This window comes from Phodopus roborovskii, unplaced genomic scaffold (assembly GCF_943737965.1).
Source record: "Phodopus roborovskii unplaced genomic scaffold, PHOROB, whole genome shotgun sequence".
Classification (NCBI taxonomy): domain Eukaryota; kingdom Metazoa; phylum Chordata; class Mammalia; order Rodentia; family Cricetidae; genus Phodopus; species Phodopus roborovskii.
The window spans coordinates 23,344,378-23,362,669 of NW_026126567.1; the positions used below are offsets into that span (position 1 = coordinate 23,344,378).

At 35.8% G+C, this 18,292-nt stretch overlaps 1 protein-coding gene across 1 annotated transcript in view; it reads right to left on the reverse strand.

Annotated features, from left to right (window-relative positions):
- Positions 1–18,292, reverse strand: part of Eif3e (eukaryotic translation initiation factor 3 subunit E) — a 29,195-nt gene that overhangs the window by 3,994 nt on the left and 6,909 nt on the right. Inside the window, exons 4-10 of the mRNA XM_051202454.1 lie at positions 17,083–17,125; positions 15,770–15,874; positions 10,569–10,694; positions 9,843–9,967; positions 6,289–6,415; positions 5,494–5,595; positions 4,128–4,237 (exon numbers count right to left, since the gene is read on the reverse strand). Coding sequence (XP_051058411.1) covers positions 4,128–4,237; positions 5,494–5,595; positions 6,289–6,415; positions 9,843–9,967; positions 10,569–10,694; positions 15,770–15,874; positions 17,083–17,125 — 738 coding nt within the window. The remainder of the gene's footprint in view (positions 1–4,127; positions 4,238–5,493; positions 5,596–6,288; positions 6,416–9,842; positions 9,968–10,568; positions 10,695–15,769; positions 15,875–17,082; positions 17,126–18,292) is intronic.

The window sequence follows — 18,292 nt, forward strand, 5'->3', positions numbered from 1 at the left end:
TAGAGGGAAGTCCCTCAATTGCTTTTTAAATCATAGCTTCTCATCAAAAGTACCTTATCTACTCTCACCATGCAGCATACTAAATGTGTCCCAAACACTCCCAACTCCACTTTAGGGTCTTTGTTCTCTGCAGTTACTTGTCCCTCATGTTGTTCTCAAATAGAGAAGGTCCCAGTACAAGTTCCAAAGGACAGGAACTTTGTGAGATGCCTTGCTTACTATGCACTGGGGACATAGTGCCATGCAGATCACAAAGGAGCCAACTAATACCTAATTGTCTGATTCCTATTCTAGTCATATCTGATGCAGACTCCATTACTAGTTTCTAGTTATTACCCAAGTAATCTGTATCTTGAGTCCTCAATCTATTTTATGTAGTTGTTTAGCCCAAACCCCCCAAAAATCAGTTTATTTCCCAGCTCTTTTCAAATCTTAAAAATAAATCTCTCAATACAAAAAGCATAAACATTCAAACTTAATTACCAAGTCATGGCGTCCTCCAATCTAACTACAATCTAAATTTTCAGCTTCCTATTATTCGCCCTCATAAATACCATATGCCAGTTCTAGCAAATCAATTCTCTTCCTTCCCTATCACTCATTCAATGAAATATGAACTGGCTTTGATGCTTGTGACAAACATCAACTTTGAGCATTTAAGTTGAGGAGTTAGGGAGTAATTAACTAATCCCCAAATAGATCAACTACAATAACAACAATACCAAAAACCTAGAAGATCTATGAGTAATCCAATAGGATTTGCCAATGCTAAACCAATTCCAGCCTGGACAGTTGACCTGTATACCGAAAAACCTGATTTCAGATTTTAAAAGAAAAAAAATTACACTCTACACAGTAACTCTTATTAGAGCTAATATCCCTTTCATTCAATCCACACACTAACATGGCTGCAGTGACTTGGCACCAAGCATAGCACAGCTATTTACACTCTGCAGGCTGAGCTATAATCCCTTTGTGGTCAGCTTTGCAATTCACCATTTCCACTGAGTTTCTTGATCCTTACTTAAATAAGTTCGAAGAGCATTGGAACATTATTTTGATGGCATCTTGGGTTACCTAAGCTACCAATCACTCTAAGAACAATTATATGTAATGTTGGTAAGTGGGTCCACTGCTATTGATTTCTTCAGAGAAACCAAACGAGGTATTTGGTTTGTGTTGCAAGCATGAACAAGCTTAAAGCAACTGGACTGAGGATGGATATTTGTTTTTGCTTGGTGTTGAGGACCCTTTGCTTAACATACTTTTTAATGTTTTTGTATCTATATAACTGATGAACTAGTCAACATAAAGATGTATGAAGCAATTTTTAGAGAAAATAGGGTCTACTTTGAAATCTTCTAGACACAGTTAAGATTTTTAGCGTTGTCTGCTTCTAGAACTTATTTTTGTTTCTGTTTAGATCTGGACTAACTTGGATCTTTTATTCTCAGCTATTCTACACTTTGATGCATTTTAGAGAGTTCCATAGGGTTGCCTAAGCCATCTTTATTTTTCAAGCTTTGATAAACCAATACTTTTTTAAAAGAAATAAATCTTTAGTATTTTGAGTCAATTTAAGATGGAGTTTGCATAGCTAAAAAATGATACTGGTCTATCATCTCTAAAGAGATCTAATTTACATGGATAAAAAATTAAGTGACGAGACGTGATCATTTAAGTTCTGACTACTACTACTTGAGATAACCAAACATCAAGGTACAGCATTATAGCCCTGCTATACATCACAATTGTGTATGTCGAACAAAACTAGGAATTTTGTAATACACAATTAAAAACTGACATGGATTTCATGTTTAGTCTTCAGCTCAACTAGTATTTAAATAATCCATTTATAGAAATATTATTTCTAAAATATAAACTGCTCACAACAAACAAGTCATAGTGAGGAACAGTACAATGTAATCTTAACAGCCTAATAAGCTTGGCAACAGCTGGATGACACCAAACCCTAAAGCTTCCAACTAAGTACAAGAGAGTGCACAGGGTATGTCAGGAAAAAGAAAACATACGACAAAATAGTACAAGAAAGGCCTGATCTAATACACCTTCATGCTTACTCGACTATGATGGCATGTGATAGTAGGCCAAACTGTTCACGTGCAGGCCAGCACACATAGCACACTCAACATCAGACAGCCCTGGTCCTACAACTTGAAATGTGCATCATGTTTCAAGTACCTCAGGCTGAACAAGGAAGCTGTAAAACACTCCCACCACCACCACCACCACTGGAAGTTCTACATTGTTCTACAGTCATCTACTGAAAAGACAAAGTTTTTCTACAGCTGTGCAGTATTGAATTATTGGATTAGATTTTTCTAAGAGTTCTTTCATCTCAAAATTCTAATACCTGAAAACATTTATAGTCATACTAACCTGAATATGCCTGATCTCATCCACTGTTTTGAAGAAAAATAATTCACATCTATATATTCCTTAATTATCAATTTTTTTGTACTTTTAATCTTGTAAGGCTGGCACAAAAAAAATTTAAACAACCTCAAGTAAATGCAACATGAACAGTAGAAGACCCCAGGGCTTTGGAACACCTCGAGTAATTTAGTTTAAGATGCTTTAGAGATAGTCTAGCAAAACAGAAAAGAGATCCAAGAAAAAGTAAAATGTCATTAAGGCAAATGGGAAACTCTGCACAGATCAGTGGTCAGGGCTTACCTAACAATTCCAAGGTCCTAGTTGCAAGCCAAGCAACACATACAAAACCATAAATATTCAGAGATAGTCCTAGTCTATTACTATCACCAGGCTACACATTTTACCAGAGTATACTTACTCTATTTTACCGAGACAGTAAACTCAATTCTAAGAAGCAAAATTATAAACTCAAATAGCAAATTATAAATGTAAAGAGCAAGAATTATCACAAATTCCTTATCTATGATACCTCAGAAGCAAAAATACAAAGAAGCTTTATGACATAAAATATTCAGAATACATATATTCACTGAACAAAGATCTGTACTAAATTTGCTATAAACACAGGAGCAGTTACAGAAGTCTGGACAAACATACATGCAAACAAAACAAATCAATTTCAAACACAGAAGAGAACACAGCCCTCAAGGAATGGAGAAAACTACAAAAGTAAACCAAAATACTAAGCATTTTCTATCTCACAGAGAAGCCCAAATTAAGGAATAATATAGTTCATGTATCTACTGTCCATCAGTTCATCAGTTCGTATGTGATGTGCCTGCCTTCATAATCACACATCAATTGTATACTAAGTCTAGGAAGAAAATCAATTTTAAAAAGCATGCCTGAAAATTACAACGAAGTCCTAATCCCCATAAGAAAGGTCCAGTAATCACACTACACTTCTAACTCCAGACAACCACTTCAAGGAAAACCCACTAAAATTAGGCAAGTATGGATAGAACTCCTACCAAAAACAAATGTCATTTAAGAAACAGAATTTGGTCTACACAGAATTCCTCAGAGGCAAACATTAAAAGTACTAAAGTCTTATGTTTTATATTTGACTTCATCTCCGGCCAAAAGGCACTAATAATTTTTAAAAGCCTAATATATGAAATTAGTTTCTAATAGGTCATGTACATTTCACAATTTTCCCAATTATTTTCTCACACAACAGAGAAACTTTCAACTAAAATTCACCACAAGCTTTCCATGTTTCAACATTGTAGGATGTCACAGAACCTTACTATATGAGAATCCAAATATGTAATTAAATAAACAAACTTAATTAACAGAAATTATTACCAAATGTAGTGGTCTTACAACAAAATTTCCAATTTGCTAAGGGCTAACTCATCTGACCTACTGCTGAAAACCATCTTAAATATTGGTACAACACTATTTACTCTTTTAAAAAGGTAACTGAAAGTTTAAGCATTCAACTTGTCACTTGCAGAAATTATATTCTACCACACAATGACTAAAGAGTTCTCAAAATTCAAACATTAAAAATTTCACAAGTTAGTAGCAAATTATTTTTTCTTTCTAAAAGCAAAGAGAAACAAAAATGGAATTAACTGAAATCTTATTACATGTAACATTATAATAAATAGCAATTTCCAGAGACTATAAAGGAAACAATATATATTCAATCTGAGTGTTCTTACTTAATGCTGATACACTGGTGGATACGACAAAAAGTTTCAAATATGAAGAGACGGGCATTTTCAATGAAGTCCTCAAGACATGCCACCAAGAAGAAGTCATTCACAAGCACCTATATGCATAAAATACATTTAAAAATTAATGACTCGACAATTGTTTTTAAAAACTTAACTCACTTTGCCTACTTTGTTTTATTCACTATAATCTATTAAAAAAAAAAAAACCCTACAGCATAGCACTTTCCAGAATATTGCTTATGTTCAAATACTTAATAATTTAAACAAGTAGTTACAGAATGATGGAAGAAAACCTCCAAGAAGCCTCAGTGTCTCCTTGTCTCGTTGATAATTTGTTTTGTTCAACATGCTCTAGCTACTTAACGGAAGGACATAAACTTTGAACAACACAAGACAAACACAAGAACAGTGTAGGGAATGGCTCTTATTTCAAAGACAGTAATAATTAAAAGAGATTATTTCAACAGCAATGTGTAACTTTCACATAGTTATAAGGATACAGATTATCAAGTTAGATTTTAGTTTTCTATGTTTATTAATACTTAAAAACTACCACAATATATATTTATATTTTTCCTTAGAGAAACAAGATCCTAGTTAAATTGTATACTTGACAACTAAAATTTGATCTTAAAGGATGAAACTAGCTGAGCATGGTATTGAACACCCACAAGCCCAGCACTAAGAAACTAAGGGACAAAGATCAAATAAGGTCAGCTTGAAGATAGATAGCAAAGTGTGTCTTTAACCCTTACCCAACCCCAAAATATGCTGTGAATATGAGCTAAGTAACTAACTAGATGTGGCAAAGTCCTGGATATAGCTGCAAGCCTAAGAGCCAGGTTAGATCCCTGGAACCCATGCCATGGTGAAATGACAAAGCAGACTCTGCTACGTCCTCCTCTGCTTCCACGTGTGCCCACAACACTCAAAAAGTTTTTTGTTTTTTTTTTAAACATGAAACAAACCAACAAAAAACTCAGCATCAGAGCAAGATGGCGCAGGCCTTTAACCCCAGCAGAGGCCAGGTGCATAGATCTCTGTGAGTCCTGCGACAGTCTGGTCTACACCTCAAGTTCCAGATTGTTCTTAAAGAACTTTTTAATGTAAGAGTCAAAACTGTGACAGGTATGAACATATGAACCAGATTAGAAAAACAAAGAATTACAGAGACCCAGATGCAATCAAAACAGCTGCTGTTTTAACTTCCATAACCAAAGGACACAAATGGTAATTACATGACTTCATTCTACCAATAATCTGCCATTTGGATGCTTTCTTGTTTCAATTACTTCAATATCACATCTAGAAATTGAAGAATGTAAACTGCTTAGTAAAAATTCATACTTACTGATTCACATTCCCTCAGCTTTTTCTGAGCCCCATCAAAGTCAAAGTTAACATATAAGCATTCAACAAATTCTGTAATTGGGTCTTTATATGTGTAAGACTCCTGTAAAATAAAGTCAAATGTCCAGTTAGGTCTGGCTGAACACTGTTTAGCACATTGCCTATAAAACACCCCCATTTTCTAGTATTCTTATCATTAATTCACAGCAAATAACGCAATATCATCTTCTCAAAGCACCTATTCTAACCCATATCCCAGGCAACATAGTAAGCTTCCAGTATTGTCTAAATCAAAGTCTCTAAACTCTTAGAACTATTCCAGAAGTTTTCCATTCTAATACCTAGTCTCTCTTAGTAAATGAACAATGAATAACTTTTCCAGCTATGAAGATATAACCCTACTGTAACAATCACTTCTTTGTACTAAAGCATTCTTAGATTAGAGATTTCTTGGGCTGTTTGCTTTTGTGAATAAAAGAGCAGTGGCTCTGTCCACCTTATGGACGGCTGCTATGTATTCTTTTGAGAAGGTCCCCACTGGGTGGTGAAGTTTATAACTCCCCAAACCACCACCACCACCATCAGCTCCAGCAAGCTTGAGTCTTTAGAAGAAGGCACCAATCATTCACTCCTGCCACATATACCGGGAATGTACAAAGGAGAGGCTCAGGGCTTGTCTCTCTTCTAACATCACGCACACTTCCCTTTCACTTTTTATGTTTTCACTGAAGACCACAGAGCCTGACTTTAGAAGAGTACACCTAAGGTCTCCGCGCTTTACGGTGTTTAATTTTACCTGCTGAATGACTTTCACCAGATCTTTCAGCACCTGCCGGCGTTTCCGCACATCTTTATTTGTTATGACGGCAGTGGTCAAATAGCGCAGAATATGTGGACACATTGTCTGGATTGCATTAAGGTACCTAAGGTCAAAATACAACAATTGCTTGACAGTCACTAAACTCTCACAATTTTCAATGTATACAATTCAGTGTGAATTAAAAACAAACAAACAAAAAAAACTGACTACATTGTTTAGCCAAAGACTGCAAACATTTAAGAATAACTATTACAAGTGAATAACCACATAAGCATCTATAAAATCAGCAGAATCTAATGACAGGCTAGGGATCTCACCACTTTTGCCAATTATGAGTGAGCTAGAAGCCTTATTCAAGAATCTAAGTAAGTCCTTACTATTATAGAATAGATGTTGGAAAGTCTTTGCATGTACTATTAATTTATTCCAATACCTGGAAACAGCTATGACTTTCCCTCTCTCATTAGAACAAAGGAGTGAAACTTTGTATGTGCAAGTGGAGAAAAGTGGGCACTTACACAAACGAAATGATTTTGCTGACTGTAAGAGTAGAAACAATGAGGACATTATTACTGTATTACAAGCCTGAATTAAAGCTGTAGCAGTAGCAACCATGAAAAGCAGGAATAAATGTGAGGAACTGTCAATGGGGTCTCAGCTCATTTACCAAATGGTGCTTCTATTGACCATGGACAACCGTCTAAGTCACTGCATTTCTCCTGGACAATTTCCTTACACAGATCCAAGGTATTGTACCTTAGTACTTCCCCAGCCAGGTATGATGCTGAGAGTTCAGAATTCTCTGTAAGTCATTATTTCTCAAAGGTATATATTCCAGTTCTAAGACATTGATCCAGCTCCCACCTACATAGTTGACTCCACAGAAACTGTTCTTCCAATTATAAACTTCTCAGAAGATGAACTTCCAGGCAGATTTTTGTAATTTTAACCTCCATGCTCTCCTACACTATAAAATGTGTACATGTATATACACATACAAGCACACATATAGATTCCTATCAATTCTTCAATACTTTAGAACTTAATACCTAATACTATTTAATACCACCTGCCCTCTCCTAAGATGAGGTATAAGAAACAACATCCTAAGGAACAGAGCTTCTAGGTAGAAAAGTGAATGTCCCAGCTAACAACTGTATCTTCACAAAACTGAGCCTTGTTTCAAGCAGTAAGTAGCAATGCTCATTTAAAATAATAGTCTATTTGATATCCCGTCTTTGTATCAGTTTTGACGTGGATCACTTTAGTAAGCATTTGTGGATTGTGCTAAAAATTTATCTAGAATCTACTTATTTATCATATGATGCTACACTCGTATTCTTTTTTACTTATTCTAAAGTTTCTATCACTCCAGTGTTTTCATATCCTGGTCAGTCACAATCTTGCAATAATGTTTCTGTGAATAGATGGCAGAAATACAGGTACTTAAATAAAAAGAAGTCAAATTTCTAAAATATTTTACTGACAAAATTCAGGATACAGCATTTGAGTTCATGTTTTAAAAGTACAAGTAATAAGACAAGTGGAATTCCTTCACTGGGGACAACACAGTGGCTTCAAATTTAAAAGTGCTTATAAAAACTGACTGCAATAGACAGTAATGTAATGTTCACACTCAGGAGTGAGATGCACAAAATCAGGTGTTCAAGTTACCCGTAGACAACAAACAAGTTCAAGGGCAGGCTAGACTCAATGAGACCATCTTGAAAATAGTAAATAATTTTTTTTAAAATTTAGAACACACTTAAAAATGTTTACTGGTTAATGCTGACCTATAATAAGATTTTTAAATATTTAATATTTACTCATTTGGGGGGAGTTGACAATATCAGGGCTGAAATGCAGGCCCTCAGAGAAGCTATACAAAGATGTAGCTCTACCACTAAGCTACAACCCCAATCCTTATTTGTAGTTTCTAAGTATATTTTTCATTTTAGATACTTTAACTACTGTTATCAATTGACAAGCATATGGGAGCACTTTATTGCTTACACAATTCCATTAAAGTGCCTTGATAATGCTTCTTTGCATCCAACTACATTACTGATTCATCACTTCCAATTGAATTGAGTTGAATGAATTTAGAAATTTGGGAACTTTCCTTTGTGCTTGCTTGCAATGAGGTCTGTGACCTTCTAGAACTGCAATATGAGTTTGAAAGGACCTGTCATGAATCTGTGCACCAAGGAAGGCCTGCTTCTTGTTTTGGCTTTGGACAGAATGGAGAATGCAGGAAGCGGCAAGGCGGGACTTGTGATTCATAACATGCTGTCACTGACATGACTTTCCCAAAGCATAAATTCTACATGAAAGCACTCTTTGACTTTGAAATTTCAGACTGAATATTAGATTGCAGAAGTGAATCTCCACGTCATGCCGTGTGTGACGACAGTAGCCTGAGGGCACCTATAACTCATGTGATACCAAGTCCCCCATTCTGTCACCTTAGCAACCACCCTAGTTTCAAACAAGTTCACTTGTTCTGGCTTTGTGCCTTTGGCTGCTGAAATAAAAACAACTGAATCCCTGCTGGTAAACAATATTTCTTACTTGGCTAACAAAGCAATTAACTTATCAGAAACACTATCTATGTCTATACACACATCCTTTTATCTGGAAGAGTCAAATTTGTAGTCTGCATCTGTGACTCGAAGAAAAGATAATCAAGTTTTAGGCAAACTTGAGGAACATAGAGAACCTCAGTAACATAGTGAGAACTTAAAAAGGTTAAACAGAAAATAAAATGAAAACAAAACCAAACTTCTGGTCAACAAAAGAGTGGTGTGCTTCACAAATTCACAAAGCAATGTGTGTATTTATCAGCTCCAGTTAAGCCAAAAGCTGAACAGGGCAAGTTGATACAAAAAGAACTCTTCCAGGATATAAGATCTACCCCCTTCTCTCCTTTCCAGTAATTTAGCACAGGTCTTTATTCCTAACACTTGAATATAGAGTCACTCCTCAGTATCAACAGGGGATTGGATCCAAGATGTCATTATATGTCAAAATGTATGGATGCCATCATCCCTTATAAAATTATGGAGTACAGTTTGCATATACTCCTGTTTAATTTAAATCATCTCTAGTTATTTATAATACATAATAATATAAATTTCTGTTTGTAGCAACTGTTGTATTATTTGAGAATACTTGCAAGAACAAGTATTTGGTAAAGATAGATTTTTTTTTTTTTTCTCTCAGTTGGCTATGTACGTGTAACCCACAGAGGACCAGCTGTATGCAAGCTAACAGAGACCCCTATGACAATGCAAATTCTGATTTAATCCTTTAGATGAGCACTGAGTCTATATGGTATCTATACTGTTGGTTCAAAGATATTACTTTAAGAATTCTGAAGGAAGGGCCTAGAATACACGTTATCAAAACAGTTACATGTGAGCTTTACACACACACACACCATACAATCAAAACATTGGAGGTAACAAATTTAAATATTAGAGGACATTTCAGACCATCAAAAACTAAAATTAAACAGTAATATAACTTACTGTGGTTGGTAAAGAAAGAGATCAATAATATTATCACGGCCTTTTGGATGGTTGAAGAACACAAACAGAGACCAATGAATGAGCCATGTTCGCTGCTGAAGAGACTGGAGCGGAGAACTCACAGACTGAAGGATTAAGAAATGCATACAAGGAAATATTACTATGTGAAAATCAGACAAGCAAATAAACATAACCAATCTCTAGAACTAGACTGCATTCTAAGGCTTGTACAAAGCAGGCATTGGAATCAAGGTTTAACCCCAACCTTTTCTCACCATCTTTGATATTTCACATTATTACCCTGTTATAATCACTTCAGAAGACATTGTAAAAACAAGGACAGAAGGAAATAGCCCTTAAAAATAGTGGGTAGGAGGGTGACATTAACCATGGGTCAAACTGTCGCCTTCAGCAACAGCTTTATACAGTAGTAGGCACCTACAAGGGCAGCGTTTTCACTAGCATAGAAAACAGCTGTAGCCGAACAGTCAAACCAAGTGTGTCAGTTTTCAAGGTCAAGTGAGTCCAGCTAAACAACTATGATTTTTCAGTCAAGTCAAAACAACAACAAAAAAAAAAAAAAAGAAAAAAAGAAAAAAGAAAAAAAGAAAAAAGAAAAAGGATTTTTATTTCTATTTCCCTCCTAGAGTGCTGTGTTGTCCTATGTCAGAAAACATGACAAGTACATAGAAATTTCATAGAATCAATCCAGAACACATAACTCACATTATTGTCTATGGTCTCTTTTAACCGAGTAAGGTCTTCCATGGCTGCATCCCAATTCTGCATCAAGATTTCAGAGGCCAATTTTCCCCAGAGTGAACTTAATGCATTTCTATCTGTTGCTGGAACCTACATGAACAATCAATCAGTTATAGTCTCAATACTAGGTATGCAGCAAGAACAAAGCACATTTTATATATAACACATCCATCTAGCCCACCTAAAGGCTTATATCTAAAGTATACCATCTCTGAGGCTACTTATTTCCAAGGTCTTATATTGAAGACAATAGTAAACTGTTATTATTATCAGGTCTTTATTGAAAAGGGGGTGATTTTTTAAAGCCAGCAAAGAGCATTAATCACTTCAGCATAACGTATTTCAGAAAATACACATGCCCTCAAATTTCATATACTTGTGATTATTTTACAAACTATGTCAGATTCAAAGGAAGCTAATACCAATAAACAGAAGGTATAAGACATCAGAATTTTTGAGTCTCATTCACATTATGTAGGAGATTAAACACATACTAAAAAAAAACATTTCCAAAGAAAGCACAGCAGCACATAGCTATTTCAGCACTGAGAAGGCTGAAGCAAGAGGAACACAAGTTTGAGGCCAGCATAAACCACACAATGGAGACCTTGACTCAAGAAAGCAAATAGCTAGTGGGAGGTGATGCACACCTTTAATCCCAGTGAATTCAAGGCCAGCCTGGTCTACAGAGCGAGTTCTAGAACTGGCTCTATAGCTACCGAGAAACCCTGTCTTGGGAAAAAAAAAAAAAAAGAAAGTAAACAATTCAAAATATGACAGGAAAGTGTAAAATGCAGGCCTACTGGCTTATAAGGAAAGTTACTGAAGTTGAAAATAATCACCAAACTAATGATAAAAACTGCTAAAACAATATTCCCTTACAACTCAGCGATGGGAACACATAAAATGAATATGAACTAGTTGTGTTAAAACAGCAAAAGCAAGGGAGGCTACTGAGAAGGAAGAGTATATACCTACACTCCATTTCACCAAAGCTTCTACACAACAGAAATAATGTGTATCATAATTAAAATACAACTATAGAGTGTTATTAGAAAGCCAGCCATGTGCTCGGCTCTGCTACTGCTACCATACACAGCAGAGCCACAGGTGCTTCAGTCTCCTCACCCACAACACAGGGACAGCAGAGAAGCCAATCCCTTTCATGTGTTCTGCAGCTTACACATGATGACACACATGAAGAACTCAGTAAGCACGAGGTCATCAAAGTGGAAAACGTATAGCACTTTGAAACAATTTTTTTTATCATTTGTAGCAGTTTTCTCAAATGTTCTGGAAAACATTTAGCAAGCTCTCCCTGCAGTCAACAGAAACATTTGTAAATTAAATTTTGAAACATGATCGAGATGTCACTTGCTCCAATTTTTATCATCAAGCACACCCACAATATGATCCATATATAAATAGGCACAATTGTTAATAGCCCCAAACAGACAGAAGTACATGCATAGGATGGAATACTACTAAACAGTAAGAATTATGATAGCTGGTGTAACACGATCTTAAAACCTTGCTGATAAAGAACAGCCAGACACAAACATACATATTTTATCATTCCACATGAAAGTTTAAAGGAAACAAAGCCATTCTGTAAGCACACAAAGCAGATTAATAATGTTCAGGACTAGGAATCGAGTCTGATTACAAAGTAGACATAAGGCATAATCTTTGGGGTTAGAAATGGCTCAGTGGTCAAGGACACTTGTTCTAATGGAGGCCCCAGACTAGTTCCATTCCCAACACCCACCTTGTGGCTCACAACCATCTGTAACTTTAGCTCCATGAGATCTGATGCTCCCCCACCCCACACACACACACTTCTAACCTCTGTAGGCACCAGGCATTCGCAAGGTGCCCAAAAAGATTTAGACAAATTCCCATACATGTAAAATTTTTTGAAAATTTAAAAATTATCTTTTATGTTAATGGGAAACAAGGGAGATGAATGTCAAACACTGGAGTTTAAAAAACAACTTATTAAGTTCCATAAAATTACTTCAGTTATACAATGATTAAAACATTTCACCGAGGAGGAGCTAGAGAGATGGTTCAGTGGGTAGGGTACCAGCTATGCATTATGGATTCCAACACACACACCAACTGCCTACAACCACAGTGCTAGGAGTGGGGAGGACATACGCTGGGGCTTGTCAGTCTAGTTCCAGGTACAGCTAGAGACTGTCTCTAAGGAATAATGCAGTTATTGAAAGAGGATACCCAACATTACTTTGGCCTTCAAATGCATGCACCAATACCAATCCAAAGTACATATTCCAACCCACCCCACACCTGACACATAATTTCATCAACTGACAGGACAACAGGCATACCAGAGCCATTACTCTGGCCAAGATGCTCAGTGAGTCACCATTACTCAAGCTGTTTGGGCATTATGGAAAGGACTTTTAAATGGACTGATATGCCACTGACAGTTAATGTTAACACATCTTCAATTCTAAGCAGTAGAAAAAAAAAAAAAAAAACCTAAAAAAACAGTAAGAAATGGCCCTAGTATTTTAAAATCACGCTTACTTTCAGTAAGTGCTTAATGGTCATATTTTGGAGGTAAACCAAAGGCACTAAAGTAAAGGCAAATCTTTACTAAAACAACTTTCAAAACAGAAATATTAAAAAATTTGTATACCAACTCTCCTGATCTCATTTTAATTAACACACATTTGGAGCATAATGCAAAGAAGTTTCACATCCAAAGGGTACATTAAACATATTTTAAAAGTTACCGAGTCTTTTAAAAATAAATTTGGGGCCACACAGCTTTAATTTATAAACACTGACCTACAATAGGTCATTTGGAGAGTCAAATTCTAATCTCCGCCCAGAGTCACAATGGTTCTTTCATAGCTTATGTTTCCTTAACCATAGATTCAAGAGGGGGAAAAAAAATCTAGAAATGAAAAAAGCCTAAAGCAAAAGAAATAACTAAATCAAAACATGTCATTCCAAATCCAAAGCAAGGCTTTTTTTTCTACTACTAAACTTTTAAACAAACACTTAAGATTTTTAATGGCAGTATATAAATCCACAAAATATAATTAACATCTATTCTTCCTTTATACTAGGTAACAATATGCTGAGAAATTAGCTTCTACTCAGTTGGAATCTTTCATGGTATAAACTGAAACAAGAAAATTCTACACAAATTCTAAGAAATGTAATTTCTATCTGATATTCTTTATTATTTGAATTCCAACTTAAGATTTCTCAGGAATAATGCAATGAAGACAGAGTAATATGTGTCATAACTTTTAAAAATGGGTTATATGTGGAGGGATAAAAGCTTTTTGTGCAACTTCAGCAAGTTTTGTAACCCCCAAAAGGTTCGCGTGCACTATGCTGGCTCAACTCCATGCCATTACAGTTGGCTCTTCATAGCAACCTGCTTTCAAGCGGGGATATACTAGAAGAGTTTCAATATCTGCATTTCCAGCAGTTACCTTAAGTTTCCATGTCTTAGGAAAATGGCACGTTCACTCACTGACCAGCAACAATAAATTTACTGTGCTGGAACTCTAACATGACACTAAATCTTCATTCTCAAAATTCACTCCCAGAAGCAACAAATGATATGAATAACCGGCTCTTTTCATGTACCTGTAACCATACCAGGCTTCTGGTTTTACAATCCTAGCTTAAGCTGTTTATATTCTCAGAGTAATCAACTTTTGCTCTCTTAAATCCCTGGTAACATTCAAGGTAAGAGCGATGGAATTTTTTGATAAGTCACTTCAAGTTTAACATCAATGATTACCTTCAGTGCACTTGCAAGCTAATCACAGCTTCTCTGTAAATGAACTCATTGACACAAATGAGAGAAAGAGAAGAGTACTGCTTTAAATCAAGCTTGAAAATAAACAGAAAGTATCTGTTTACTTGAAGGAAGGACAGTGCATAGTTCATCAACTTTTTCCTGTACAATTTTAGTGTAGGAGATATCTGAATAAATGACAATGATCCACCCCCCTTTTAACTACTCCAAACAGGAAACTTGAATTTCATTGAAGGGACCAAAGATAATATGGTCCAAGTGTTTTCTTTGTGATATATAAAGCTAAAACAAAGAAGCAACAGAAAATAAAGGAGTAAAGGAAGACAAAAGTCCCTGTCTTAAGCAGGACTCTCTAATTTTCAGGGTAACTTGAGAAACCACAGGCTTTGGTACTTGCCCATTAATCCATAGTGAGCAACAAATTATCCAACTTCCTTGATTAAAGGCTAGATAAAAGGGGCACTTTGATTCCTTTAGAAAGCACCTGTTACTGCCACGGGTTTTAATCAAGCTTCATGAAAGGCTCTCTCCCCTCTGCAAAAGCACCCAATCTAGGAAGTGACTGAGCAGGCTACAATGCCAATTAGTAACTCTGTTCAAACTTCTCCACACCTCCACATAATGAAGCAATCACTTACCTTTACTTTCTATCAGTTGAAATATGGGCAAATAATAACTAGGTCAATATTAAAGTATAACATTTAAAAAAATACAGGATTATGGTTGTTTAGAATAAGGAAGAGATAGGTACATTTATTAAACCTGTGTCATTCATTCTGCTTATAGTACCATAATAAATCCACCATAGGACAAAATTCTGCTAATACTAAAATTCACACAATTATAATTATCGGTTTTCTACTTCTGGATCTCAAGATCAAATTAAAGCTCCCAGTATACTTGCCTTTAAACTGCATTTATTATTATTGCATGCACACACGTGTGCAAGGGAGTAGGCTGCCGTAGAATCAGAAGTCAGAGGACAACTCTGTAGAGTGGTTCTCTCTATCCACTTGATACAGATTCTGGGGATCACACTCAGGTCTCCAAGGTTTGTACTCTTAAGAATGTTTTTGCCTTCCGTTCCATCTCACCAGTCCTCCCACCATATTCCAAGGTGCTCATAAGCTTTACTATTTGGTTTTTGTTGTGAAGATCTTTTCATTTTCCTTCATTATTATTATTTTTTTGTTTTTGTTTTTGTTTTTTGTTTTTTAACCTAAACTACCTTTCTCCTTTGCCAATTACTGTTTGAAAATCGACAGGTTTTTTTTTTTTTTTTTTTTTTTTGAGAAACCGGGAAAAGTTGTGTAAAAGCAGAGAGAAAAGGTTAAAGAAAAATGTAAGAGGCACTTACCAAAACCCTGAAGAAGTAAAGATACTCTGCGGCTCCTGAGTAATTCCCACACTCATACTGGAATTTTGCGTATCTGTACAGTGTATCTAAATACTCTTGCCTAAACTGGGGGGGGTGGGGGGGGGAGAGAAAAAGCTTCCATAGTTAAGTTGTAAAATTCCATTCATTGAATTCTTTTAGATGAACAACTGCCACCAATAAACCCTAGTTACAGATTGTATGTATGTATACATGTATGTATACATTAAATTGTCAAATTAAAGAGTTTTAAATTGTGTTGATAATAATTTTATTGCAGAACAAACTTGGACAACAATTGAAATCTGATGTAAGTCCACTAAATTGACTAAGCTAACCAACTACTGAGCACATGGACACTTCCAACATTTTGTGCCTTAACACAAATAACACATGCAATAAAACTCTCTTCTGAAAGTTGTCCTCTAATTTATACCAATTTTTAATGTCAATAATATAAACAAAACTGAACAAATCTAGAAAGAATTGAAGACTATAACAATAAACTACTAAACATTCTGTACCAAGCCACAGAATATTATGTGGTGATCAGATCTACTATAGTAATTATTATAAAGTTATATACAAAGTGCATTCTCGGGCGTGATGGCCCATGCCTTTAATCCCAACATTCTTGAGGCAAAGGCAGACAGATCTCTGGATTCAAGGTCAGCTTAGTCTACAGAGTGGGTTCCAAAATAGCCAGAGGTACACAGAGATACTGTATATTGAAAACAACAAACAAACGTCATTCCTCAAGCTAACAGAAATCAAAGAACAGTAACATGAATTAATGAAGACCATGTAAATGCCAAAAGCTACTGCCTTCCCTAAGGCAGTCACAATGTTTTCTTACTGTGCACAAAAAGCATTTTTAATTCAACTCTAATTCTGTCTTTATTTTTAAGCTACTTGGAAAAAGAATCCTGAGTTCAATGTGGTGACACATGCATATAATCCTAGACCCAGAAAACAAGAGGCCGGAGGCTCACCAAAATTTGGGGACAGTTTGGCCTACATAGCAAGATACTGCCTCAGGAGGAGAGAGAAAATAAAGAATTACTATTATATGATTAGCCACATAAAGCAAACACAGGAGGATGTTATCAAAAGGGGATTATAAACAAAACTTTCCCATCATCACCAATGTTTACAATAACTGCTAAAAACATACCAGTTGTTATCTATTAAGAATTATATTCTTATGCCAAACTATGAATTTGTGTACAGCATTAGTCTCTAAAGATCTTTTTCAAAAAATGACCATATTTTTAATATTAAAAAAAAATACTTACCCCATGCTTGTCCGCTAGGTAGTCAAATAACATCCGACCATCCCTTAATATTGGAAAAAGTGAGCATTATTATGGTTTGTAGGCTGCAGAACACAAAATATGCAGCTCTAACTCCTAAGTTATCATCTAAAGTCACTTTAAATCTCTTAATATTTACATAGAAACACAACTTTCTGGACTAAAAGAGTCCATGCCATATTTTGATATAATAATAAATACAAACTCTCTGACTGAAGATCAAATTCAAATGGTACCCATGTCACAAACTTCCACAATTATTAGTCATATCAATCTGTCAAATAGCCTAATGTAACTTTTCTTAAATTAGTTCTGCTTTAACTGTAGATCCAGACAGACTAGTAAAAGACAAGGACACCAGGAACACCAAAGGAGAAAGAATAAAAGGTCAAATGCTTATCTTCACATTTTCAAAATATAAAGTGTTTTCTCGGGCTTCATCACATGTGGGAATATGCCAGCAGTAAATTATTAAATACAAAATGTGCACAAAGTTCACATTTTGTGAGGTAGTATAAGAAATACACTATATGATCAAAGACAACTTAAAGAGATTGATAGAACATACCATTAGTAAATGTATTAGATGACAAATTTGTTAACCATTGAATCCTTCCCTTTGTTTCCAGCTAAGTCCTGCCTTGGCCTGCTGGTTTTCTAGTGCTGTGATGACACATGCTGAAGCAAAGCAACCCATGCAAGAAAGGGTTCACCTGACTTAAACTTGGCAGGAACTCAAGGCAGGAACCTAGAGGCCTGAGCAGATGCACAGACCATGGAGAAAGGCCACTTACTGGCTTGCTCAGCTTGCTTTGGTATACAGCTCAGGGCAAACTGCCCAAGGGTAACATTGCTCCTCTTACCCCTGTGCACTGAGCCCTCCCTCCCACAGAAAATCACTGATAGAGACAAACCCAACATGCATACCTACAGGCCAATCCGATAGAGGCAGTTCCTCAACTGAAGTTCCCTTTCCCAGATTAGTCTAGCTTTTGCCAAGCTGACAACTAATCAGCAGTGCCCATTACATTAGGGAAGGCACTGTCTGTCTACTATGTGGTGAATACATCATACATGCATTCTACTCTTAATTTCATCATCTCCAATCTTTTCTTTGAATATTTATTTTTATTATTTTTAACTATGTGTACACCGTGCACATGACTGTAGATGCTTGCAGAGACCAGAGTCA